This window comes from Oxyura jamaicensis, chromosome 2 (assembly GCF_011077185.1).
Source record: "Oxyura jamaicensis isolate SHBP4307 breed ruddy duck chromosome 2, BPBGC_Ojam_1.0, whole genome shotgun sequence".
Classification (NCBI taxonomy): Eukaryota; Metazoa; Chordata; class Aves; order Anseriformes; family Anatidae; genus Oxyura; species Oxyura jamaicensis.
The window spans coordinates 24,426,346-24,451,683 of NC_048894.1; the positions used below are offsets into that span (position 1 = coordinate 24,426,346).

General features: G+C 44.7%; 2 protein-coding genes and 1 long non-coding RNA gene across 5 annotated transcripts; 1 reads left to right on the top strand and 2 right to left on the bottom strand.

Annotated features, from left to right (window-relative positions):
* Positions 1 to 13,804, bottom strand: LOC118162793 (lanosterol 14-alpha demethylase). The gene is made up of 10 exons (XM_035319230.1): positions 13,556 to 13,804; positions 13,235 to 13,333; positions 12,171 to 12,347; positions 9,572 to 9,698; positions 8,429 to 8,603; positions 8,168 to 8,287; positions 7,521 to 7,716; positions 6,906 to 7,001; positions 1,718 to 1,886; positions 1 to 1,051 (listed from the first exon to the last, which is right to left on the bottom strand). Exons 1-10 carry the CDS (start codon positions 13,706 to 13,708, stop codon positions 873 to 875), a joined length of 1,491 nt encoding a protein of 496 aa, XP_035175121.1. The 5' UTR covers positions 13,709 to 13,804; the 3' UTR covers positions 1 to 872.
* LOC118162794 lies at positions 11,994 to 24,226 on the top strand. Its single transcript, XR_004748630.1, has 3 exons — positions 11,994 to 12,006; positions 14,699 to 14,704; positions 24,100 to 24,226. It is a non-coding gene; the product is annotated as an uncharacterized LOC118162794 (long non-coding RNA).
* Positions 15,507 to 24,943, bottom strand: LRRD1 (leucine rich repeats and death domain containing 1). Of its 3 annotated transcripts, none has more exons than XM_035319228.1 (6): positions 24,880 to 24,943; positions 21,253 to 23,248; positions 19,616 to 19,814; positions 18,006 to 18,167; positions 16,089 to 16,209; positions 15,507 to 15,861 (listed from the first exon to the last, which is right to left on the bottom strand). In XM_035319228.1, the coding sequence occupies exons 2-6, from the start codon at positions 23,047 to 23,049 to the stop codon at positions 15,681 to 15,683; spliced, it is 2,460 nt and encodes an 819-aa protein (XP_035175119.1). In that variant the 5' UTR covers positions 23,050 to 23,248; positions 24,880 to 24,943; the 3' UTR covers positions 15,507 to 15,680. The 3 variants fall into 3 exon arrangements, with proteins under 3 accessions (XP_035175119.1, XP_035175120.1, XP_035175118.1); XM_035319229.1 differs by lacking the exon at positions 24,880 to 24,943 and adding an exon at positions 24,667 to 24,772; XM_035319227.1 differs by lacking the exon at positions 24,880 to 24,943 and adding an exon at positions 24,355 to 24,657.
* Between the last annotated feature and the right edge of the window lie 395 nt (positions 24,944 to 25,338).

Below are 25,338 nucleotides of genomic sequence, written 5' to 3' on the forward strand. Positions count from 1 at the left end.
TTTATAAATTTAATTCAAAACTCCTGAGCCGGAGCGTATGACCATTTATCACCACTCATGAACCAAACACCCTGTAAGAATCCTGCATAATGCAGTACAAAGGGAAACAGTCAGACATTTAACTTAATTAATGGCCCTTTTACACATGATCATGTTATTTACAAAGGGAAGGTGGCCAGCCTATTGTTACTTTCATATTTACATCATGCTTTCAGAGATGATTATCTCAATTATTTTTTTTAAGCAAATTAGTTGTTGCTTTCCAAACCTTTTACACCCAGTTCAAGTTAGACATTTAACTTAACGTGTTGATTTACAGAAGACTTTTCTACCAACGTGTCTGTAGTCTGCCTACCACTCAGCTGTCTAATCACTTTTTTTTTTTTAATAATTACGTGGGCACTTTCACCAATCAGCCAAGTCCCCAGGCAGGCTTAGACGTGATTCTGTTTGCAGTAGGGCACGAAGCAAGTGCCTGCCCCCTTGGTACCTTGTACCCGCTAGTCACAGTAATTGGACGCAGGGCACGGTACATAGTTTTACTCCTCAGTATCTGGGTAAAAATTTTCCATTATTTTTCAAAAGCAAAGAATTCGGTTGGTAGAAGTAACTCATTTCTTCACCTTAAAGGGGTTGCATGCACACACAGAAGACAGTTTCTCTTTCAAAAAATGCAGCAAGAAGGTGGTAGAGCAGTTATACACAGCAGCATTAACTTGGGGAAACAAATGAAACCGTTGTAGAGGCACTGCAGGTGGCAGATTACTGTTTCTCTCCTACAGTAGAGGGAACAGTTTCCATTTGCCTTCAATTTGTTACAATTTTATTCACAAGTCTGTTAGTTTACACAACTTACGGTTCAGCTCCAGGCTTTACAATGACCTCCTCTTATACCTGATAATGGGGTTATTGGGTGTATGTATCATTGTTGTGTAATTGATAGTTGGGAAATAGTCATTGATGAGGTCAAATTCATACAAACGAAGCAACGTAGACCAAATCGTCTTAATCTGGACATAAGCAAAGTTTTCTCCGATACAGCGATGACGGCCTAGGAGGAAAGCCACAAAAGCAATTAAAATGTGTAGTTATTACATCACCTTTGACAAATTAACTTCAGAAGTTTTATGTGGACTGTAATTGTTTAAAAAGAAGCAATCCAAGGCTCTGAGCCTGCCAATGTATGTATGTCATTTATGAAAGTTTTGTTTTCTTAAGCTTTCACTCAAAATACTGTGGTTTATGCAATGAGATTGTGCTCTGTTTTCACCAAAATGCAACACTGAGGAAGAGTCTGTAAAATTCAAAAAAAAAAAAAGAGCATTGATTATAACCATACTGTGGTCTTATCTGCAAGCTGTTTGGGCAGTAATGCATCTCTACATAGACTTCTCTCTCTGCCTTAAAATGACTTCATATTATGGATTTTTTACCTTGACTTTAAAAGACTTGAATAAACTCAAATGTAACATATGGTAACAAAGATTTCTTTATTCGATTGCTACTCTGAGTAATGTATGCAGCTATGACTAATCCAGAACTATCGCCTTCATTCTGTTAACAGCACTGTCACAGTAAGAAAACTTTCAGGCAGCAAAAGAAAAAAAAAAATCTCTTCAGCTGCCACAGCACTGGGCGATGCTGTGGGACAGCCAGCACGAGGTGTATGCACTCACTCTGGGAATGATTTGTTTCCTCTCCACACGCAGTTACTCACCAGCGCCAAAGGGAACGTATGCAAACTTCTCCCCTGCTGCTGGGTTATCCTGAAGGTAGCGGTCAGGCTTGAAGTCCAGCGCGTCTTTCCACGAGTCCCTCAGACGGTGGTTGACAGTGGGAGATACACAGACCTGGTGGCCGGGGGGAATACTGTAGCCAGCAACAGTCTAGGAGAGAAGAGACAAGACCCCACATGTCACCACATTTCTCTCTTTTTCCTTTTGAGAGTGTTACCTGAAGTTCTGTAATCATGGGACCGAAATCTCAGAAGAGTTTTTGGTTAAGTCACTTTAAAATCAATGCAGCACAGCAAATTTTATTTCAGATTTGTCTAGCTTGTATTGTTATGTAAGAGCAGGCCAAATTTTTCCAAGATAGCTATTTAAAATATCTGGCAAACCACAAGGCTTGGCGCTGCCATTTATAGATTAAAATGTCAAGCAAGAACGACATCGAAAAGAAAGGGTCTGTTCTGCTGAGTAAGAGGGGAAGGAGGGACTACATCTTCCTGCAGCTCAGTGAGATGTGGGACCGGGACTGACTTCCTGTAAACCTAAGTCTAAGTTATTAGGTATCTCACAACTTAGAAGTGTACTTAGCTCACTTTTGCCTGTCGTCAGAGATAATAACTACGCCTTAGTGGGGTTTTGTTTGCTTGTTTTGATTTCAGTTTATCTAAATTTTAGTTTTCATTATCCTGAAACGTACCTTTCCAATTTTTTTTTTAAACATTAAAACCTAAAGAGACAGCCTACAGCTCTCGTGGGCCTGCAGCTGCAAGACTGCGAGCCAACACTGTGCCCTTGGGGCCAAGAAGGCCAGCGGCATCCTGGGGTCTGTCAGAAGGGGTGTGGTGAGTAGGTCGACTCTGCCCTGGTCAGACCACATCTGGAATATTGCATCCAGTTCTGGGCCCCTCAGTTCAAGAAGGACAGGGAAATGCTTGAAAGAGTCCAGCGCAGAGCCATGTGGATGATTAAGGGAGTGGAGCATCTCCCTTATGGGGAAAACCTGAGGGAGCTGGGTCTCTTTAGCTTGGAGAAGAGGAGACTGACAGGTGACCTTATTGATGTTTGTAAATATGTAAAGGGTGAGTGTCAGGAGGAAAGAGCCAGGCTCTTCTCAGTGACATCCAATGACAGGACACGGGGCAATGGGTGCAAGCTGGAACACAGGAGGTTCCACTTAAATATGAGACAAAACTTTTTCACGGTAAGGGTGACAGAGCACCTTCAGCCTGGATTTTGTGGATAGAGCTGAGTCCTCACGACACGAGGCTGATACAACACTTGAACAATTTCAGCAATCCCTTCACGCTATTTTGTGTTCTGTACTCGTTGTTGCCATGGTCTCTTCAGGGTGTCTCCAATGCTCAGGTGTCCAGCTGCACATCAAGGACATCCCTGGCTCCCAGGCTGCAGGCCGACCCCCTGGCCTGGACCCCAGCCTGGCAGGCATGGCTCCTGCCATGGAGCAGCCATCTCACGTCAGCATTGGCTCACAATGCTCACGTGACCTCTGGCAGTGCTGCCATCAGGGCCACCCCTAGACACTGGTGATGTGACCACAGAGTCACTGTCACCCTACGGCATCACAAAAGGGGGCTGCCTATAAGTACCCTGAGCGGCGCGCCTGCAGCCAGTCCAGCTGGTGGTACTCGAGAGCTCGAGGTCCCATTGCTGGAAGGAGAGAGGCGGAGGTGTTGCACGAGGCACACGCGAAGCCCTGCTTTTTGCACACGAGCCATCGAGGTTCTTCGGTAATGTCATCAAATAATCTACGTATGTGTACCCCAACTGTCCTAAGTAGAGTCTTGCCCGCTGTAACCTACCCTATTTGCCATTTTAATAGCAATGTTTGTACTCCATACCAAGAATATTTACTGCTAGAGTACTACAAACAACTTTGCTGAACCTAGAGAGCTAACGTCTATTTGCCGCTAGAAGATTTTCTTCCTGGTTCTCTCTGTAGTACTCCTGCTGGTGGCACGCGAGGCGCCGAGGTCCAGCCAGCAAGACACGAAGCGCTGAGGTCCTGTCAACGACCCGCAGCGGAGCTGCTGAGGACCAGAGGCTGCTGATCACCACCTGGCACCAGGGCAGCCTACCACAGGGGACAACCAACTCCACGCCGCGGCAGCTGCACACACAATGAACCATCAGGAGCAGCCAGAGGAGGAGGTCCCTGGGGACGAGACGTGCCCCATATGCCTGGGCCAGCTGTCCGACGCGGCATGTGTGGACCCCTGCAGGCACGCCTTCTGCCTGCAGTGCATCCAGCCCTGGGCTGCTGGAAGAGCCACCTGCCCCATGTGCCGCGGGCCTATTGCGGCCATCGTACGCCCGGTGCCACCCGCCCGGCGCGACGCCTCACCTGACCAGCCCCGCAGGAGACTGGAGCGCAACGCGGGGCTGGGGCGGCGGCAGCAGCGGCAGAGGAGCCCCTCAAACTACAGGTCCCGCAGCGTCTCACCACGGCGCAGGGAACGCAGCCCCACCGAAGGACGACAGCTCATCCGCAACCGCTCCCAGCATGGGCGGCACGGACACAGATGGCCAAGGTCCCTGCGCTACCACGACGCCGAGGACATAGAGTGGCTACGGCGGGTCCTACTGGAGGAGCCGGGGTCTGGCGACCATGCAGGCCGCCGCGCCAGGCCCCCCAACTGAGCAGCGACCGGGCCTCACCTGGGGATGGGCTGGCAGGGTGGCAGCCACAATTACCCCAGGAATAAATTATGAATTTTCCACCCTGCACCGTCTCTGCCTGCACTTATTTCTCTATATCTATACGTATACCGACCTTACCTATCCTTAGTCTTGCCTTCGAAGTATAACCTATCATAACCATATTTGCTTTTATAATAGCAATGGTTGTAGTCCATAATAAGAATATCTTCTGCTCTAATACCATAGATAACTTGGTTGACTGTAGAACGCTAATGTCTATTTGCTGCTAGAATATTTTCCTTCTGGTTCTATCTGCAGTCTTCCTGCTGGTGTCACGCGAGCCGTCAAGATCCAGCCAGTGACACGTGAGGCATCGAGGTCCTGCTGGCGACCTGCGAGGCAAGAGAGGTGCTTAGTGCAGGCTGCTGCTAAGCGCCTGGCACCAAGGCAGCCTCCCACAGAGGATGACCATCTCCACATCACGGTGCCTGCAGGCACCATGAGCCGGCGGCCACAGCACGAGCAGCCAGGGGAGGCCCCTGGGGATGAGACGCGCCCCATCTGCCTGGGCCAGATGTCCAATTCGGCACACATCGACCCCTGCGGGCACTCCTTTTGCCTGGAGTGCGTTCATCTCTGGGCTCCCGAAGGAGACACCTGCCCGCTGTGCCACGGGCACATCATTGCCATCGTGTGCATGGACCAACAACTTCGTGGAAGGTTCCAGCGCAATGCGCAGCTGGGGCCGTGGCAGCAGCAGCAGCAGAGAAACCCCTCCAGCTACCGCTCCCGCAGTGTCTCGCCCAGGCGCAGGGAGCGCAGCTGCTCAACGGAACGCCAACTTCACAGGAGCTTCTCCTGGCACACGGGGCAGACCAGGCGCAGACTGCCACCGTCCCCGCAGGATGTCAACACCGGGAACGCAGCCTGGCTGCGCAGGGTCCAGCAGGAGCAGCTGGGGGCTGGGGACAACACGGGCCGCCCGGCCAGGCCCCCCCGCCTGAGCAGGCGGCCAGGCCTCACCTGAGGACGGGCTGGAGGTGGCAGCCCCAATTACCCCAGGAATAATAAATTACCACTTTTCCAGCCTGCAAAGCCTCTGCTTGCACTTATTCCTGCATCGGTCAGCTGGGTCTTGGGGGGGCTGAATGCAGCCCTCTCCTGCTGCCCACGCCGCTAATTGGTTTGGGGATGTCTGCTCCTGATGGGGAGCAGATGCAGGTGGCGGGTCCCCGAGTGAGACTTGGGGGTGAGAAGTCATCTGGGGGATGAGAAGTTGTCATTGGAATGGGGAAGTGGTGGGGGTGGGAGCAGCCACTAAGGTGTCCTAGCCCAACTGGGAAAAACGCTGACAGCAAGTCTCCTAAAAGCCTGCCAGAAGAGAACGCCTGCCAGCTGGGGAACCGCACTTGGCAACCTGGAGCATCCCTGGAGGCCGCTGCTGGCCTCCTGCAAGTGCAGCCTAAGGGTACCTAAGAACCAGAGACTGCCTGAAGATACCACCACCAAGGGCAAAAGCAAGGAACTAGGGCTGTCTGAGAAGGAGGAATTGCTCTGGGAAAGGTGCCATTCTTCTTGGTGACATCCAGTGATAGGACAAGGGGCAATGGGTGCAAGCTGGAACACAGAAGGTTCTCTTAAATACAAGACAAAACTTCTTCACGGTGAGGGTGACAGAGGACTGGAACAGGCTGCCCAGTGAGGTTGTGGAGTCTCCTTCTCTGAAGATGTTCACGACCCATCTGGATGTGTTTCTGTGTGACATGATCTAGGTGTTCCTGCTCTGGCAGAGGGATTGGACTAAGTGATCTTTCAAGGTACCTTCCAATCCCTAACATTCTGTGTGGTAACTGCAGTAATGGTAGAAACGGAAACACGATCAGATTTGGACAGTCAGACTCAACAGGCCAGCAGTGACCACAGGACGCGGTGCAGTGAGGTAAATGCCTGCTGCCCTTGTCCTTCGAGCTGGAAGGGACCTGCGCAGACTGGGCTGCACAGGGCTTTGCCCAGATGGTCAGGAAAACCACCAAGGAGGGAGGGGGTACAGCCTCTACTCCACCCCTTACTCATGCTAACAACATTTCCTTCTGTCCATGTGGAGCCTCACCTATTTTGTTCCATTGCATATGTCAGTGAGGTGCCCAGCTCCAACCTGTCAGCCACCTCCTTGCAGGCACTGGTGGCTGTTGCAGGGGTCCCAGAGCCCTCCCTCCTCCAGGCTGAACAAGCCCCATGCCACCTCGGTGGCCCCCTGATCCCTGCAGGTCACCAACACCTTGACTCCCCAGAAACCTGGACACCAATATTCCTGTGAAGTTCACAAGCACCAAGTAACAATCCCTTCCCACAATCAGCTCCAGCTACACTCCCGCTGGTACAACCCAGAAGCCATCAGACCCTCACAGCCCGCCATACACGCTCCCATTTTTCCTTCTGTCCAGCAGGACACCTCCCATCTGGCCTCTTCCAGCCTTGTTCTACCAAATCAAAGCAAGAGCCAACAGGGGGGCTCACCTGGGGAGTTTTGGCCATCCTCATCATGGTCATTATAGGAGGTCTGAGCCTTAGAGTTTCTTTCAGACAGCGATCCAGCAAAGAGAGATCTTTGAGCTGCAAATATAAAGTAAATGATGCATCAAGATATACCCACTTGCACAAAAAGGTATTTTACACCATTTAAGAACAAATAAATAACCAAATCAAAAAACAAACAGCTCATATTTACATGTACTTCATTTGCTACCCTGACAATTTTTCCTTTGATTCAATTAAGACAAGGAATTAAAGCTCTCTGACCAGTGGCATCAGTTTCTCACGAGTGCTTTCTGATGCCTGACTAAAAGAGATCGCACCACATCCAGTTCCTCGGTGGGGATATGAGGATCTTCCTCCTCTACGCAGCAAATGTTTTGTACAGAGCTTGTAGTAAGTGCAGCTTCCTTAATCAATGCTGATAAAAAATAGCAGCAGACTGAAAAGTCTCAAAGAGATGCAGGAAAAACATACTGGGAAACAGCGTAATCACTGACCACAATTCTAACACAAAGCACATGACTATATTTGACTTTTTTTTTTAATGAAAATCTAGAAGTATAACAATATCCCTCAGGAATAATGTAACATACAAACCTGGTCATAAGTTAATGGTGGCAAGTCATCTCCACAAACCGCTTTCTGTTCTGCATAGCACTGCTCCTGTATCGATTTGTCTCTGGCTATGAAGAAGCCAAGCCAGGCACTGGTGGTGGAGGATGTGTGCTGCCCTGCCAGGAGCAACCCAATGAGCATCCCAGCTATCTCATCATCTGTCAGCGGGCGGCCATCCCTGTTGGAGGGGTGTTAAGGGGTTAAAGGGTGTCAAGTTAAAGCTTCACTTCATCAGGTTTCCAGTTACAGCTGTGTTTACAATTTCTTCTGATCTACTTCATCCTCCTCCTCTCATGTTGGCCACCCTAAATGCAGCAGCTAAAGATCTAGTGGGAGGGAAAAGGGAGAACAGGGGAGGCAGGCTCCCTGGGAGCCCTGAAGAAAATCACTCCTGTTGCTGAAGATCTCAGAAGTCTAAGCAAGCAATTCTAATTAAACTTTTTAGGCTGCTTTTAGGTACACAGCTACGATCAATTGCAAGCAACAAATCAAAACATCTTTCTTATCGTTTGGTAGACATTTTTAAACTAAACAGCTCAAAGCTGAAGTAAATAAAATATCTGTATTTATTTCTCTCTCTCTATATATACACTTTTCTTAAATGACAATTCTTCAACCTCCTTGCTTACTTGTATGAAGCATCCAGTAGAGTTTGGAGCATGTCATCCTCCTTTTCCTCAGAATTGCGACGTTTCTGGATAACCTTATAGAAAATATTCTTTATTTCTTTGTGCGCTCGATCTCGACGTCTGCGATTCAAAACATGTTTGTTAGCAGCTGTGTAAGAAGTAACACTAAATCCTTAGGAAGGATTTACTGGGATGTCTGGAACACGGGAACAAAGGGGTTTGGATAAAATGCTTCAATTGTTTCAATCTCATTTCTGGTACCTGAAGCTCGGCAGAGGCAGCCAGCCGGGCAGCAGCCAGGCAGCATGCGTGAAGCCTCCATCCAAATCGGCGTACAGCTGCGCCACCTTCTCGTTCAGCAAGCTTCTGATTTCCTTGCCATGTAAGCAATGACTTGCTGTCAAAATGATAAGTTCTGAAAGGGCTTCAAACAGATCTGAGGAAAGATTTGAAAGAAGCGTTACTGAAGATGCATTTTAGGCAAGGTGTTATGGTTTACAAGCTACTACTTTTTTGTATTTTGAAGAAGAGAATAATAAATAACTGAATACATATTAATATTTTTAAGTAGAGTTTTAGCTTGCTTTCCCTGGAAAATGAAGTATGCAATTTTAAATTTCTGTGATTTTAATCAGGTCTCTCATCTATTATCTTTTAAATTAGATCATTTGATTTCAACAACTTTTTTCTAAGGTATTTTTCTAGATTATTTTTTTTCTAGGAAAGCTATTAATGCTTCCAAAGTAAACAATGCAGCACAAGTCTAATCCTTAACAAAAGAAAAAGAAGCCACACAAAAATTTATACTTGATATCCAAATCCATGGGTACACAGCTAGTTTTGCTGCTTATTGAATGATTTTTGCCTATTTCTGACACCATTGTGCCACAGTGGGCTTACAAGAGTACTATGGGCTACGTCCAGCAGGCAGGCTGGGAAGTAAAAGAATTCCACTCAGCTCCCAACCTAGCCATGTCACTTCTACAGCTGCAGTGCAGATGATGCAGAGCTGAGATCTCTGACAGACACTCCAGGAAGTCACACAGTATCTTTTCAAAAGGACTAAGGAACAGTCACACTGAACTGACTGGTACCATGCAAATCCAGCATGATGCAGCCAGCAACAGGTACGCTCACTATTGGCAGACCAAGAAAGCACAAGTAGAACAGTCCTTAAGGCCTGTCAATGATTTTTCTGAACAGCTTTACTCTCCAATAGCCTTAGATTTGATTAAACAAAAAGGGTATTTTCCACGTCGCTTCTGATGTTCAGTACAGTTTTGGCTACATCATTTCTAATTTAATATTGCAGTAAATCATTCCCCAAAGCATACTGTTATACCCTGCATCAGCCTTCATTCCTTCCCAGAAAATCCAAGTAAAAATACATTCAAACTTGCTTACTTTTTTCTCCACTCTCTCCCCATGCTTTGAAATACTCCCTTGTTTCTTCTTCGATCACAGATACATGCTGCTTAAACTGGGCAATATTTAGCCCAGTTTTGAGCATCTTCTTCTGTTCCAGAAATACCTAGGGGAACCAAAATAGAAGCAATCAGAACAAGGACCATCATATTACTGTAGTTAACATTAATGCAAATTATATAATGCAAATTGTATAATTTGCAACACAACATAAAAAAGTAAAAAAGATCAGGTTTGTAGGGTACAACAGATACCCAAATTGGAAGTAATAGGTAACATTCTACTTTTCACCTTTTTTTGTTTTTCGAGCAGATGTTTAGTAACATCCAAGTAAAGTACTTGCTGCAGGGAGCAACAATTCTCTCTTCTACAGTGTCAAAACAGAAAATAAATTGTTTTCTTTGTTAAGCATTAGCATTGAAGACACAAGAAGCACTCAAGACTGAAATACGGAGTGAACTTGGTGTACCTGATTATCACCTACATACAGACACACAGCTGATCAGACCCATCCCTGCAGCATTTGCGTTCAGTGCGTGTTCTTTAGTGTGCAGCCTCCTTGCTTCCTCTTCCCTCGTGCAGTACCACCTTACCTCTGCTCTAGGTACCACGGCTCCTTTACAAGGCCCCAGGATGCCACTGCCCACAAAGGCTGACCCTGGAGCACAAAACAAGCCATTTCCTCGGGAAATGGTAACCTTCACATCCCTCTCACCTTCCCTTTTTTCTGCATATGGACTTACGACTAATAAACCTCCTGGTAAAAAGCTCACTACTAGATGAGAACCATCCAGCGGGTCGATGGGACTCAAAGTTATTCAAGTAATTTTTAAGCCCCAAACATGGATTAGAGCATCTGTTCTACAGAGCTGCACTATACTGGGGACAATTGACCAAAACTTGTCTTCCCACTAAGGGCTGTCCATACACTGTAAAGTTATCTACAGAAAAGAAGCCATAAAAAGAAAAGTCGCTTCCTAGGAACTTCTGTTTCCAGAAGGCAGTGGGGCTGCTGGAAGCAGTCTGCCGGGGGCACACACGCAGCAGAGCACGGGATGGGTGCGTTTTGCCCCACAGTGTGGTGGCACTGTCCCACATGATGGATGGTACCCGGCAGGGAGCACACCCTGTGTCACTGCAGTGCCACTCCAAGAGAAACCACCAGCACAAGGCCTGGAGGGAGAAGGGAGAGGGAATGTGAACTGATAACACAGACTGTGCAGGTCAACAAAGCCAATTACCAGAATTACTGGTAAACAAATAACTTCCTTTCCCTAATTACATTCAAACACATAGTCAACCTTAAGGGGTGGTTCTTCTAAAGCAGGACTGGAAGTCCCTGTCAGACTGAGGAGGAGGAGACTAAGCTGCTTCAGCAGAGAGAAGAGGGCCCTAAAAGAAAGTCCTGGATGACCTGCCATCGGCAGGATGCTCAGTGAAGGTCTGAACAGCTCTCCGAACACCTTCCCAATGTCTGAAATCAAACCACAGCAGTAACCCTATACAAAAAATGGCTCAGCTGTAGCAAAATGCACTCTGGCCACAACCAGACATGCTACCTTGTTAACTTCATACAGGGGAACGTGTCTCTAGAGTCAATCAGTGCGTGCCAATAGCAAAATCCCTGCATCATCCAGCTGCGGAAAAAAGTATCCCAGGTGATTTTCTGAAAAAAATATTCAGAAATATAAAAGGAGAAGTCCTTCTAGTATCAAAGGTATGAATGAAGGAGACTTACCAACAGACTCGCAAAGCTTACTGAGTGCCAAGATTAGTCTCTTGACTAAAGCAGAGCTTGAGCACACCTTTTGTGTAAGCCTAGGGACGTTATCTCAGAACAGAGCAGTAGGTGGTGGACACAGGGCTGGTGCTGCTACCAGCCTGCCCTGTTGCACAACAGACTGCGGTGTCACCACATGCCAAACAGACTGCCAGCACAGCAAGTCTCTCCCACGAGAAGCAGATTCTGCAGCTTACATCTGTCCGTCACTACCAGCTACACGCAGAGGCATGGCAATAGCCAGCATTTAGCTCAGAAACCATGGCACATGACACAGCGACCTTCCTGCCAGACGCAAGCAGGCTGCGCTCTGCAAAGACAACCAGCCTGATTTTGGTCCTAGCAAGACAAACCTCATGGAGCCAATTGTCAAATTGTTACTCCTGCGTATAGATGTGACATGGCATGAATGAGAAACTAGCACTCAAAGCTCTCTCGGAAGGAAGACCCAATTGCTCACAAATGAAACTGTGGTCAGTGACACATCTAAGGCAAGGAAGAAAATAAAGGCCATTTACAGGTTTTCCTCTATGGTGGGATTGGATTCGGTGGTTTCTAAAAAAAAAAAATAAAAAAAAAAAATAAAAGCTTCCAGACTAACAAATGGTCGGGTAGTAATTAACACAGACTAAACGTGCTCAGGCTTGATCATCCAAGTGAAAGTACAACTGCACCCTGCTTTCTGTCAGGATTGCACAGGAACACCAAACCTCAGCACACAGAGCCAAGCATACACAGCTGTCTGGTCAGAATTTAGTTCTCCCATCTTTCTTCTCATTTTATATGTAAAATACATACCGCATTAGGGACGTCATAAGCAACTCCCTTTCCAAAAACAGGTGTTGTCAACCGAGAGTATACATCCTCTGCATTCAGGTCTTCATTTTTGCTATTGAAGAGCAGTGCAGCTGCATCGCTACCCAGTAAATATGTAAATGTCTTGCCAACCATCGTGAAACTGAACACAGGTCCATACTAGGAGGAAAGAAATAACAGGTTAATTAAAAAAAAAATAGGAACATGAATCATGCAGTCATTATCTCTTTATGTACAAGCTTCTACAAATCACTATTCCTCTAAGAAACAGTTAGAAATCTAATAAAGACATAAACATTTTAAACCATATTAAAATTCTTTTCTCAATAGACTTATTAGTGATCTGTTACATTATAATTAATGTGCAACCTTGCAAACTGTAAGAATATTATGCTTAAAAAATCAGGGGAAAAAATGACACCATGAAAACTGGCAGAGAGACTATAAGACATGCAGCAGCCTACAGTAACCTACAAATGCTGTCTTGGAAAAAAAAATCTGGATTTGGAGTTATGCACTGATAATTAAGAGCAAATAAGATTTTAAACATTAAATGTCAACTCCAGCAGATGCTCACATACTAAACTTGTCTGTCTCCAAGCTAACCAAGCTAAGAGTTATTCTTATGACTCCAGAAAGTTTTACCCAATATGAAACATAACAATACATCTTACTTTATTGGAATTAAGGCTCTGCTGCCTTAGACCTTTCTATTGGACTGTTTAAATCACTGAGGTGTTATGCACCAGCCCTTTTAACATTGCTGAGCACCTTAAAGAGTCATAAAATCACCTACTATGGTGGCAGTCAAAAGAGTAGGAAAGAACGAGATTAAAAGTTCCCCATTAATGCAAAAAATAACATCATGAAAATGGATTTTTAATGAACTTGTGATTCAACTACAATTTGGTTCAACAGTCTGAACAGCCTACTGTGCATGCTCCATTCCATCTTCAAGGCAGTAAGAGAGAACTAACCATTTTTAAACAGAATTTAATACAAAAGGATTTTAGCACATGCTCAGCCATTCACGTAAGAAAACGTACCTTGTCATAAGCGTTTTCCAGAAACTCAATGGGACTTTTTCCAAATGCTATCGCATGCCCAAGGAAAGGGATGCTTGACGAAATATATGGTGGGTATTTCTGAGGAAGAAAGAGAAAAGTAAATACTGAATTTTCTTCAGAGACTAACGAAACGTCTCTGAAAAGACATGCGGGGCTCCCGCAGCCTGCCCAAGGCCCCCGGCGCCGCCGCCCCCCTCCGGAGCTGTCCCCAAGCAGCCCCCCCAGGTCCCCCGGCTGCGTTGAGCCGTCTCCCAGCCGACCTCCATCACCTCCTCCCCTGGTTCCCCCCCAGGCTCGCACCCGCTGCTCGGAGCCGACGTGCCGCCGGTAGCCCAGCTGCAGCAGGTAGCCCAGGCTGAGGGCGAAGGCGGAGGCGGCCAGCGCCAGGGACAAGGGGTTGCCGACGGCCACCCGCTCCAGCAGCGAGCCGCCGACCTCCAGCAGGCTCAGCATCGCCTCACGGGTAACGGCCGGCCGGCCGGGCGCCTCACGGACAACCGCCGCCGCCTCACGGCCAACGGCCGCCCGCGCGCCGTGGGGATGGGGGGGTCGGGGGGGAGGTGCCGAGGCCCGCCCCCCGCGCTGGGCTGATCTCTGCCCATGTGACGCCTGCCGCCGGCCGGGCCAATGGCGGCCCGCGCGGCACGGGGTGACGGCGTCTGCAGGGCTGCCGGGGGCGCCATTGGGCGGCTGGCGGGGAGGCGGGGACGGGGGGAGGGAGGAGGGGGCGGTGCGCGAAATGGCGGCGGGGGGAGGAGGGGGACGGTGGCTGTGGGGGCGGGCGTTGGCTGAGGGGAGCCCCGCCGGGCTGGGAGTTCGAGAGGCTGCCCCGCGGCACCAGGGGTTCATTTCGGGCGCCGGCTGGGTTCTCGTACAGTGGGGAGCTTGGGCAGCAGCTCTGCGGGTTTGTGCCGCGGTGCCTCTCCGCGGGAGCTGCGCCTGAAGCAGCAGGAACAGGGGAGACAGGCGGCCCGGAGCACGGCTCACCAAGGAGGGGCGCTGGCACCGCCTGAGGGCAGCACAAGAAATGCACCCCCGCACCGCGATCTGACCACCAAGTCCTGAAAAAGGGACAAGCCACGGGATGAGGGAAGCACGCTTTGTGTGCTGCGTCCTGAAGAAGTGCTTTCTCTGCGGCCCTGTGCTGAGGAGGCCTTCCTGCACCCCCGCGGTGCTGCCGCCGGGTGATCCTGCCACTTGAGGATGAAGGGGTAAACATCACCTGTCCAGAGCAGAGCAGCAGGAAAAGGGTGTAATTTTTAAAATGTAGGGGGAAAAAAAGTCCAGAAAGGTGACCAGAAGCAGAAGGTAGGACAGGTAAGGATAGGGGAGGGTTGTGAGCCACAAGTCTCAGAAGATGAAAGGGCACCAGAAAGTCACAAAAAACCTGAGGGCGAGTGGTCATTAACCACTAATTAAGGCAGGACATTTGGCCTTCTACAGCCTGAGGTCAGATCAGGCTTTCCATGAGGATATTTTTCCATGTGCCTTAGTATGGTTTCCAGGTGCCTGGCCTGTAATTCCATGGGTCTTTGTTTCCCCTTCGTTTCCCCTCTTGCAGTCAGTGAGAACTTCATCAGACTGCCACAACTTCTCAAATACAATGGACGGTAGCAACTACATCCGCCAGTTCCCTCAGAACCTGTAGATGTATCTCATCACGTCCCATGGATTTGTGCACCTTTAGGTTCCTTATCAGGTCTCAAACCTGATCTCCTACATGCACAGTTCTTCATTCTCCCAGTCCCTGCCTTTGCCTTCTGCACGTTGGGCTATGTGGCTGAGCTCTTGCCTGTGAAGACTGAGGTTAAAAAAAAAAAAAAAAAGTAATTGGGTGACCAGGTCTCCCGTTTCCTTCTGGAGAGGGCCCACAATCTCTCTGTTCTTCTCTTTATCACTGATGTACCTATAGAAGCCTTTCTATTATATCCATTAAGGCAACACATTTACTGGGAAACAGCCTACATCTTCCTGCTCTAAAAAGTAAGCTACAAAGATGCTCAGAAAGCTCACTGTATCTTCATACAGCCTCAGAGAACACTAAAATTTGTTGCAAGCAACATGTTAAAACCATGAACATTTTTTTCTGTTCATAAACATCATTCAGTAATTTCAAGTGGGAATTTCACAGCAATGAATAAAACAGCTTAATGTAATGGATTCAAGATCTAAAGTTTTCATAATTTTAAGTACATTTTTTAACAAAATGTCTTCACTTTGGATATCAAAAAGGTGCTCTTTTTATTTTTTATTTTTTTGCACAAGCAATCTAAAAGATAAGACAAGCTAATACAAGATCATGAATTACTTTCTAAAAACAGGCTGAGTTCTCATATGGTACGTTTAAAATGAAAAGAATTTCAGGGATAAAAAGAGTGGCAACACATGCCTTTGTTTTGTTCATAACTCTTTGTACATTCCTTCTTTAGAATTTCACCATTTGTGAATACAGTTTTAAAGCTTTCACTTTGTTGGTTAGATCATACATGCCTGTCATTACTAGTATTCTGATCAGTTGATCTACCATTTCAGCATAAGTTAGGTCTTGGTTTTCACTGATCCAAATGTCCAGTGCCTTGATGATTTTCTCCTTCAACTTAAGAGCCCTGTTAGGAAAAGAAGTTATGAAGTAAATGTCTGAGAAAAAAAAAAAAAAAAAGAGATTTGTAGATATTTACGAAATTTTACATAGATATATCTATGCTGTGTTTAACAGAAAATGTACCACAAATTCTTTAATCAAAATACTATGTATTAACTTCATGAAATAGTAATGACAAGGGAAATGGGAAGTAAAACCAACAAGATACTGTTACAGCCTCCTGTAACTAACCTGTTATTTTCCAGAGACTTGATGTCAGCCTGACGAAGTTGCAGTTTCTGACAGAAAAATTCAAAATTTTCAGAAGCAACATTGTCAGCAATCACTTCTATCATCTTACGCAGTATCTTCTCTAAATAGAAACACATAAAGCAGTATTGTTAATTAAATAAAATTGCATATCTTGTCTAACATGTTTTGTAAATGCTGTTTACCTGCTTCAGGGTTTTGCTAATACCAAACATCATTTTCCAAGGTGGTGTCACCGTCCTGGAGGATGTATCATCGTCATCTCCTCCTCTCCCTCATAACCCTGCTGGGAGTGGGGGAACTGAATACTCCTCATCTCAGGGAGGCCTTGCCTTCAGCCAGAAGGGTTATAAGACTCCAGCACACTGGTATGTCTCTGGCAGTTGCCCTAGACTATCCAGTTCTGGTCACTGCCACATTATGGGTGCTTTTCATTTTCTTCAGCTTGAAGCAGCATGAGTTACAGGAACAGTAGGGTGGGGAGGTACAGCACTAAGAACACTTTTTACAGTACTCAGCTGCCTCACAGCTCAGCTCACCACCAGTCAAGAGTGAACCAGATTGTCAAAGCAACTGTGTGTATCCAAACAGTTCATAGATGCTAAGAGTAAAAAATTTTCTCTCCCTTATGTGACTGAAAACAAGTGTTACACCTGACAGGATTGGAGTTCATTGCATTTGCACTGCATAAAGTGAGGAAGCAGTAGTTGCAATATTCTTTTCTCTTTGATCTTCATCAAGTTATGAAAGGACCACTCAGCTCAGCAAAATCAGTGTGGAGTAAGGGAACGGACAGCACTCCACTCTTCCTGTGGGCAACCTCCAGAGCCGGGGATAATAGCAGGGCAGTAATACCCAGATAATTGATTTTAGAATGGCCTATCCATAGAATGCAACATAAAGGCTGCCGTTCCTTGGATGGGAGGAATACATGAAAGCTTCTTCTGCAGCAGGAACTCTCAGGAGCTGAAGATGGACTGGGCAACCTACCATAGTCAGTAAAGTCTGTGGCATGCTGCACTGGGCAACTCCAGATACCAAGGAGATCTGGGATCGGGACCACTGTCATTGGCCACACAGTGCACAGCCACTGACACTTCACTGTTATCTCCAAACTTACACCCAGCTTCTTGGGTAGCACATGAAACAGTGGAACATTCTCAGTGAACTGACCACTTAGAGATGGCTACAAGGGCACAGGAGGGAAGCCCTATTACTATTCCTACTTCCCTATTACTATTGTACCCTACTTCCTTACGCACGTTATAAAATGTCGAAGTTTTCTTTTGCCCGTGCTTGCATGATCCCCTTCTACTTCTCAGTTACAGGTGACTACAGAAATACACAGGTCATTAGAGGTGATGCCATGTCCACCTTCTCCAAACAAGCACCTGGACATGGTCTCCATAGGAAAAGTCTAGTCTAAGTGTTCTCGTACACAGTTTGGTCAAGAGAAGATGTCTGGGGAGGACAATCACTGGCAAAAGTGTAGCATATTCTCTGTCTCTGGGCTCTGTCAAGAATTTGCATACTTAAATACACAGGCCAAGACCCCAATTTCAGTTTTTGACTGTCAGCTTCCATTTCTGAAGAGTCCTAATGCAATAATACAACCCTAGCTCTTAAAATACAGGTTTCTTATCAGTGACCTCACGCAACTCCCCATACAATAATAATGAATAAATCCTTATCAATTTCTCTGTCTATATGATGCCTGCAAAGGAAGCACATGAACATTAATTGTAATTTCAATATTGCTGATACTAACAAAAATCAGCGAGGAACAGAACCAGAACCAATAACAATACTGCCTTCTGAAAACAGCTACGTGGAGTTTCAACAGCTCCTACAGCAGTTAGCTCTAACGCATAGAAGTACCTCTATTTGTTCTTAACATACCATCTCTTTCATTGGCACTTTCCAGATAGCACAGAATGGGGTGCAGTTGCTTTCCTCTACACACATCTTGCAGTGGCTCAAACAGAGAATTTCCATCAAAGTTTATATCTTTCAGCAGACGAAGGTGATGAAGGCCAGCAGGCAAAGATTTCAGTCGGTTTTCTGTTTAAATACATAGGCATACTTAATTACAACTGTATTGCATTCATCTAAAGAAGCCTGGGCCATGTCAGGGAAGAGTTGTTTTAGTTTTTTGTTTGTTTGTTTGTTTTAATTTTAATTATGAACTCAACATTGCATAAAGATAAAACATAAGGGAAGACAAATTTTGCCTCAGAGAATTTACAGTTTGGGGATTTGACTGAAATAGCAATAAAATTAAGGATTTCCTTCTCTGATTTCATGGTCTACTGTACTGGCCTGATGGCCTACTACACTGTGAAACAGAGAATCTTGTAGAAGCTAACACTGGCATTATGAAAATTATTCTTCAGGGAAAAATGAAGGAAAAAGAAAGGAAATTAGCTGATGCACAAAAAGTAAAAAGGTACAAGTAGCTGTAAAAATGAGAGTGACAAATACAGGGGAAGAAAAAGGAAGGGAGAGCTAGAAAGTTCAATAATGAGAAATATGGGCAACAAAGGCAAAGACAGATGGAAACAAGCAAAGAAGCAAGCAGAAAAGGGGTTAACCAAAATGTTACAAGAAGATAAAGGAGTTGCTATCAGCATAATGCAGTAGAAAAGTGAAGAGACATGGAGGAAGGACAATATATCATAGCAATAAAAGATTAATTCAAAACTGTAAGCCTGGCTTATAGCAGTGTGTAAAAGGTGCTCTCGGTCCATGGGATTTTAAATGGTATCAGTCAGAAAACATCTGAATAAATTCCCAAAGCACCCCAGCTGCGGGTAAAGCACAGCAGCTAGGCAGGAAGGGATCATTTCCAGGGATACTTCAGCTAATGCTGAACATGCAGCTTCCAGGCTAACAAGGCAGGAGCTCCTGTCTCTGCATGACAGCGTGCTGAGCCATGAGTTTCAGCCTCAAGTGAGCAAACAGGGTGGAACAGGCAGCTGTGTCGGTGCAGCTGAGATATACCGGAGATAACACACTGCGCAGGGCTCTGCTTCATGCCTATCTTTTTGTCCTTGCATTTTTAACAGTCACTTGACAACCCAGTAAATCCTCCAAACAAAAAAGGACAACAGACTGTATTATACCAGCACTACTAATTAGAAATCTGAACACAAAGGTATACATTCTTTGCAACAGAATAATGTCAGTCCTAAAAATGGCAAGTCCCTGCAGAATAGAATTCGTAGTGATTGGTGCTGTGTGTATGTCGGGCCTTTATCTGCCTGATGATCACATCTGCAAAAATCATGCCCCTTAAGAAGATTTCAGAGAGGGGTTAGAGAAGGTTCACAGCTGTGTTAAAAGATACTTGGTTAGAAGCTATGGCAGGTAACAGCAGCATACATAAAAAACTGGAAAGCTGCATTTCTCTCAGTTGTTTCATCACCTTTTATCCTGTGATATGCTTATACTCGCTAGGGGCATAGTTCAGTGCTTAAATGCCACTAATGGATTGAAAGCCTGCTACTTACCACTCAGATCAAGGTGCTGCAGATTTCTTAGCGATGTAATAGACCGGGGGAGCTGGTTGATAGCATTATTATTTGCAATTAAACGGACCAAATATTCCAGTTCCCCTATGCTCTCTGGCATTTCCTGTAATGCATTATGAGATATGTCAAGCTCCCGGAGGCAAACCAGTTTAGATAGCTCCTCTGGAATTTGAGTTAACTGACAGAGAAAGAAGACAATTTGTTTATTTTGATATGATTTCTGTAAAAAGTTAGAAAGGTAACTTTCCTGCAGGCAAAATTACATTCCATAATTTAATTCCAACAATAAAAACTTCTGAACTTCAATTCTAGTGGAAGCTAATTTAGCATTTTCCAATAAGAATACGGATGCTGAGCACAAAATTTTGCAGCAAAACGTCTAGACCCAATAATAAAATGGCAATAAAAAGCATGCCTCCATAGCAGGAGCTTCAGGAAAAAATCTTTTGGGTGTTGTTATCATTCATAACTCATTAATGAAAACTTTTACTCTCTCAGAACACTCAAATATTTTTTTTTTCAGCCTCTTGGGTATGAAACATATTTTTCTTCCATTCGGTTCTTACCTTGGTCTTTCCTAAATTTTATTTTCCTCCTAGGAACTTTAACTGTTCTCCAGATACTATGGAAACTAGACCTTCAGCTCTCTGAGAAATGAACATAAGCTCACAGACCTTTTGCTCTCGTCTCTGAAGAAGGTAAGCCCTTGGTAGACATCATAACCACACTTGAAATCATACAAAGAAATCTGAGTTTTTTCTGAAATGCTGATTTTGCAAATTCTGGTGGAAGGAGGGATTAAAATGCTTAACTTTTTTAATGAGTGAGCCAAGGACTATGTGTATCAGTACTTGCTTTAGAAAGGTGTTTTCTTTACTTTCAACTGGCAATGCTAGCACAGTGCCATTTTATTTATGACAACCACTATCTGCCTTTTTAATCAGAAGACAGGTCAGATAGGTTTAGATTTCCTCAGGAGGGTTTCTTTTTTCTTTTCTTTTCTTTTTTTTTCCTGCCTCATTCCTTAGTATAAAAAAAACCAATACATTAAACTTTGGATTTTAGAAATGTGAAGCAATTTTCTCTGCTATAAGCAATCAGAGAAGCAATGTAGCTTTTCTTGTTTCAAATAGTCTAATTTTAATGCACTTCTAATGTTAAGAAGTTTGGTACAAGTTGGAAGGATTTGTTCATTTTACAGAGAGGAATCTTGGAGGCAGGCTCATCTACCAAATTCCAGGTAGTCAATTTGTCTCTTAGCATCCACTTGGATGGAAAATACAGCAATTTGTACCAGTGTTAGAAGAGTAAGGAATATATGGTCTACCTCAGGTCAGTCTTCATTATCAAAATATCACTTCAAGATATACCTAAATAACATCATATAAAGTAAGGTTCATAGCTAGTATTTCTAAATAAATGTGCATCCTAATAAGATTTTTGTCCAATTCTGATATTAAAAATAGATAAATACATAAATGTATTTCTCTCTGTGTTAACTCTAGGTGTCTTCAAACACAGGAGCTTTAGCCTGTGTTAGGGGAAAGTCTATTTAATAATAATTTTGCAGCATGAAAATCTGTAAGTTTTCTTACCTAAAGGTAATGACCTCTTACCTTCAACCCATTCATTTGAGACATGGTCAATTTCTCCAGTGAGGACAGATGACATATTTCAGAAGGAAAAGATGCAAACTGGTTGTCTGATACATTTAAGTCTTTGATTGCTTCCAGATTGCTAATTTTGAAAGGAATAGTCTTTATCTGATTATTTGAAATGTTGAGTGCTTTTAAAAACTTTAAAGTACACAGCTCTTCAGGAAACGAGTCAAACTTGTTATGGTGTAAAAGAAGCACCTGGAGAGCCTTCATCTCAGATATCGCTGCTGGTATGCTATTGATTTCATTCTCACTTACATCCAAGTAAACTAGTTTTGTAAGGCTGCACAAGCACGCAGAAAATGAGGACAGTTGATTTTTGTTTAATTCTAGATGCTCCAAATCTTTAATGTCGGAAATTCCGGGCATTATTTCTGAAATAGAGTTGCCACTAAGATTTAAGTATTTAAGATCAAATAGAGCACACAATGCATTTGGAAACCGAGAGAGCTTATTATAGCTGAGGTCAGCTTTGGTTATCCGTGTGCAATCTTTTAATTCAACGGGAATGTATGTTAATGCATTTCCTGAAAGCTCTATCTTGGAGAGGTCTTTTAAATGGGATACTTGCTCATCCAGTGAGTCCAGCTGATTCCTACTCACAGAAAACTCCTTTAGATTTCTAAGTCTGTGAATATTAGCAGGGAGCTGGGTTAACTGATTATCGTGTATAATGAGATTTTTCAACATGGTACAGTTGCAAAGATTATCTGTAAGGCTTTTGAATAAGTTTTTTGCAAGGTTCAGAAACCTAAGTTCTCTTAAATTCTCCACTTTATCTGAAAGAAACTCCAGTTTGTTATCATCAGCTCTGAGTTCTTTCAGCTTTGTCAACTGGAAAAGCTGCACAGGCAAAAATATAAGCTTATTGTTACTAATTGAAAATTCTTCTAGTTTCTTGAGCTCTTTAATATCCTTTGGTAAACTCTGAATTGCGTTCTGACATATGCTGAGTTTTACTAGATTAGGAAGGTAGCAGAGAACCCTTGGAAATATTGAGAATTGATTGGAATCAATGTTGAATACCTTCAATTTTTCCATGTCAACCATGGTGTCTGGCAAAGTTTTCAGCTTGTTCCCAGCAAGCTCTAATGTTTCAAGGCTTCTCAGTACAAAAGGAAATTCATCCATGTTGTTGTGATTCAGAAAAAGTTCCTTAAGATTTACAAGCTTTGATAATTCTTTAGGGAGATACAGTAACTGGTTGTGACTGACATTCAATACTGTTAATTTATGAAGAAATGATATTTCTGGTGGCAAACACGTCAGTCTATTTCTTTCAAGTAACAGGATCTCCATATTAGTTAGATTTCCTACATTTAAATGTAGTGTTTTTAGTTCATTGTTGTGTAAGAACAAGCGTTTCAAATTTTGGCTTTCAAAAGTGAGCAGAGCCGTATCCTGGAGTCCTTTATCATTTAGTCTAAGTGTAAAATTCTCATCTTTTTCTTCAGGCATCAAAAATGTTGATCCCTTTTCAGCACTTTCAGGATTCTCTGCTGATGATAATGTGTCTGGTCTGGCATCTGCATTGACAACTTCTGAAAGCTCTTGGTTCAGTTCCCCAGTGTCTTTGGTAGCTGATGCAAACATGAGCGTCCTCACACCTGCTTCAGGGACACCCTGAGGCACTGTGGAAGCATTTCTCTCAGCTGAGGATTCATATTCATGCTTTTTTCCAGGTAAATCACTTTTTGATTCATTTTCCGTCATTTTATGGCTTTCCTGATCTGCTTTAGGAACTTCATGCGACATTTCAACTCTAACTTTTCACAGCTGGGGCAGCTGCTTCAGGACTCTCTGCTGAATTTAACAGGTCTTCCCTGGTATCATTGTCAGGAATTGCATGCAAGTTTTTGTTTAATCCTTCTGTATTTAGACTACGTGGAATTTAATCTTCTTCCTTCTCCAGAGACATTGGTTCTTTTTCTGGATTGGCAATTGATTCTCACTGCTATTTTTTAAGAAACCAAAATGTAAGCATGAGGTCTATATGGAATAATAAATGTTTTGACATTGGCAGATTGAGCTAGCAATTGTGTAAGAACTGAATAAAAATCTAATTTTTTTTACATATTTGTGAACTTTCCCACTTCTTTTTTTACCCCAAATAGGAAATTATTTTACTGCACTGCTTGTCACTTTAATATAATATCTTATTTTTCTATACAATACTACAGATCACAAAACATACGTCACAACCGTGTCATTTGTTGCTAGAGATTTTATGGAATCAACAGACCCATTAAATGCAGTTTTTAATTTAAGAGTCTTTGAGATGTTTCTTTGCCTATACACAACATCCAGGTTAGTAGCATCTCATGGTTAAAATATATATATACATATATCTTTTAAGAAACAGGACGCTTAATTTAGGCTTCCCTACACTTAAACATCTAAATAAATGGTTTTAAAATGCTGAATATATAATATTTTAAAATATTTGTATTGCAATAAATACCATTACTTTATTAAAATGCTTAATTATAAATGTAAGTATTATTTTTAAGCTCCTTGAAATCACAGATAAGAAACATAATAGACCTCACACAGAAAGAATTGTTTGTCTAAATATGGATGTGGATTTGTATATGCATATAAATCTTGAAATACACATCTACCTATCTCGTTAAATAAAAAAGCTGTTACTGAAATCAGTTTGATTCTGTTTCACAAGGCAGTCATCACCACCACAGATAGTTACTGCTACGTTAGACATAGTTCTGACCAGTTCTTCATTTTTCATGAAAAACAACAGTGGATGAGATTGGGTTATTTCAGTCTGTAGATTATTTAACCCTGAAGTGTATTTTGAGAAACCTTTGACAAAGGTAAGAGATACAATACTCTGCTTTCCGCAGAGGGTCCTTGTGGTCCACCTGCACAGCACAGGATGTCCCCTGACAGCAGAGGCTCAGACAGGGCTCAGCTGTGTTCACTCCACAGCTCTCTAGAGCTCTCCTTGCATGTTTGTCCTGCCTCAGACTGCTAATTACTACTTTCAGCTTTCATTCTCCTGTTGGCGATGCACCATCACAAGCAGCATTTCCCCCACCTCACCTGACTGCCGGCTGGCAAACCGAAGGTGCTCATTAGTCAGCCTCCTCCTCCCCCCTCACAGGCAGATCTGTACCATCCTGCTTTGTAAGCCTTCAGACGTGAGTTCCTCCAACAGATTTACATTTTTCCCTCGTTCCTTTAACATGGGTCTTTCTGCTGAGGTGGTACAAAATTATAATATCCTTACTCCGTGTTACTAAAAAGTTTTAAGGTCAAGAGGAACCTTTCCAAACCATGTACATCACTACTGCTGAGCCTGTATTTATTTTATTTTTTATTTTTTAAAGCAACAGCCTATTTTCTAAAGCATACCTGGCTGTGACAGGAGGGAATCCCGTCTTTTTAGCGTGACTTTCCCCGTCACCAAAGCAGCAAGAGGGGGACGCGGGGCTGCCTGAGGAGCTCCCCTCAGCACCGAGGCCTCCTCCGGACCGAGCGCTGCCTTCCCTTCCTCGCGGGGATAGAAGCAGCCCCTGAACCCCAGCGGCTCCTCGGCCCGGCCCGGCTCTCCTTGTCCCAGCCCACCTCAGCCGCCGCCGCACCGGCTCCAGCCCTGGTCCCGGTCCCGGCCCCGGCCCCGGCCGCCGCCGCTCCCCTCAGGGCGCCCGGCGGTTACCGCGGCAACAACCGTGCCTCGCGCGGCGCTCCGAGGAGCCTTGCGCAGGCGGGCCGCGGGAGGGCGCCGAGGGAGGGAATGTTGGAGTCGTGGGATCGGTGGGCTTGGAGGAGGCTTCCCATAACATCTGGTCCAACCGTCCCCCTACCACCAATGTCACCCACTAAACCATGTCCCTAAGCACCACGTCCAACCTGTCCTTGAGTGTTCAAGGGTGACTCCACCACTTCCCTGGGCAACTCGTCCCAACGCCTGACTGCTCTTTCTGAGAAATGTCTCCTCATTTCCAACCTGAACCTGCCCTGATGCAACTTGAGGCCATTCCCTCTGGTCCTATCACTAGTTACCTGTGAGAAGAGGCTGACCCC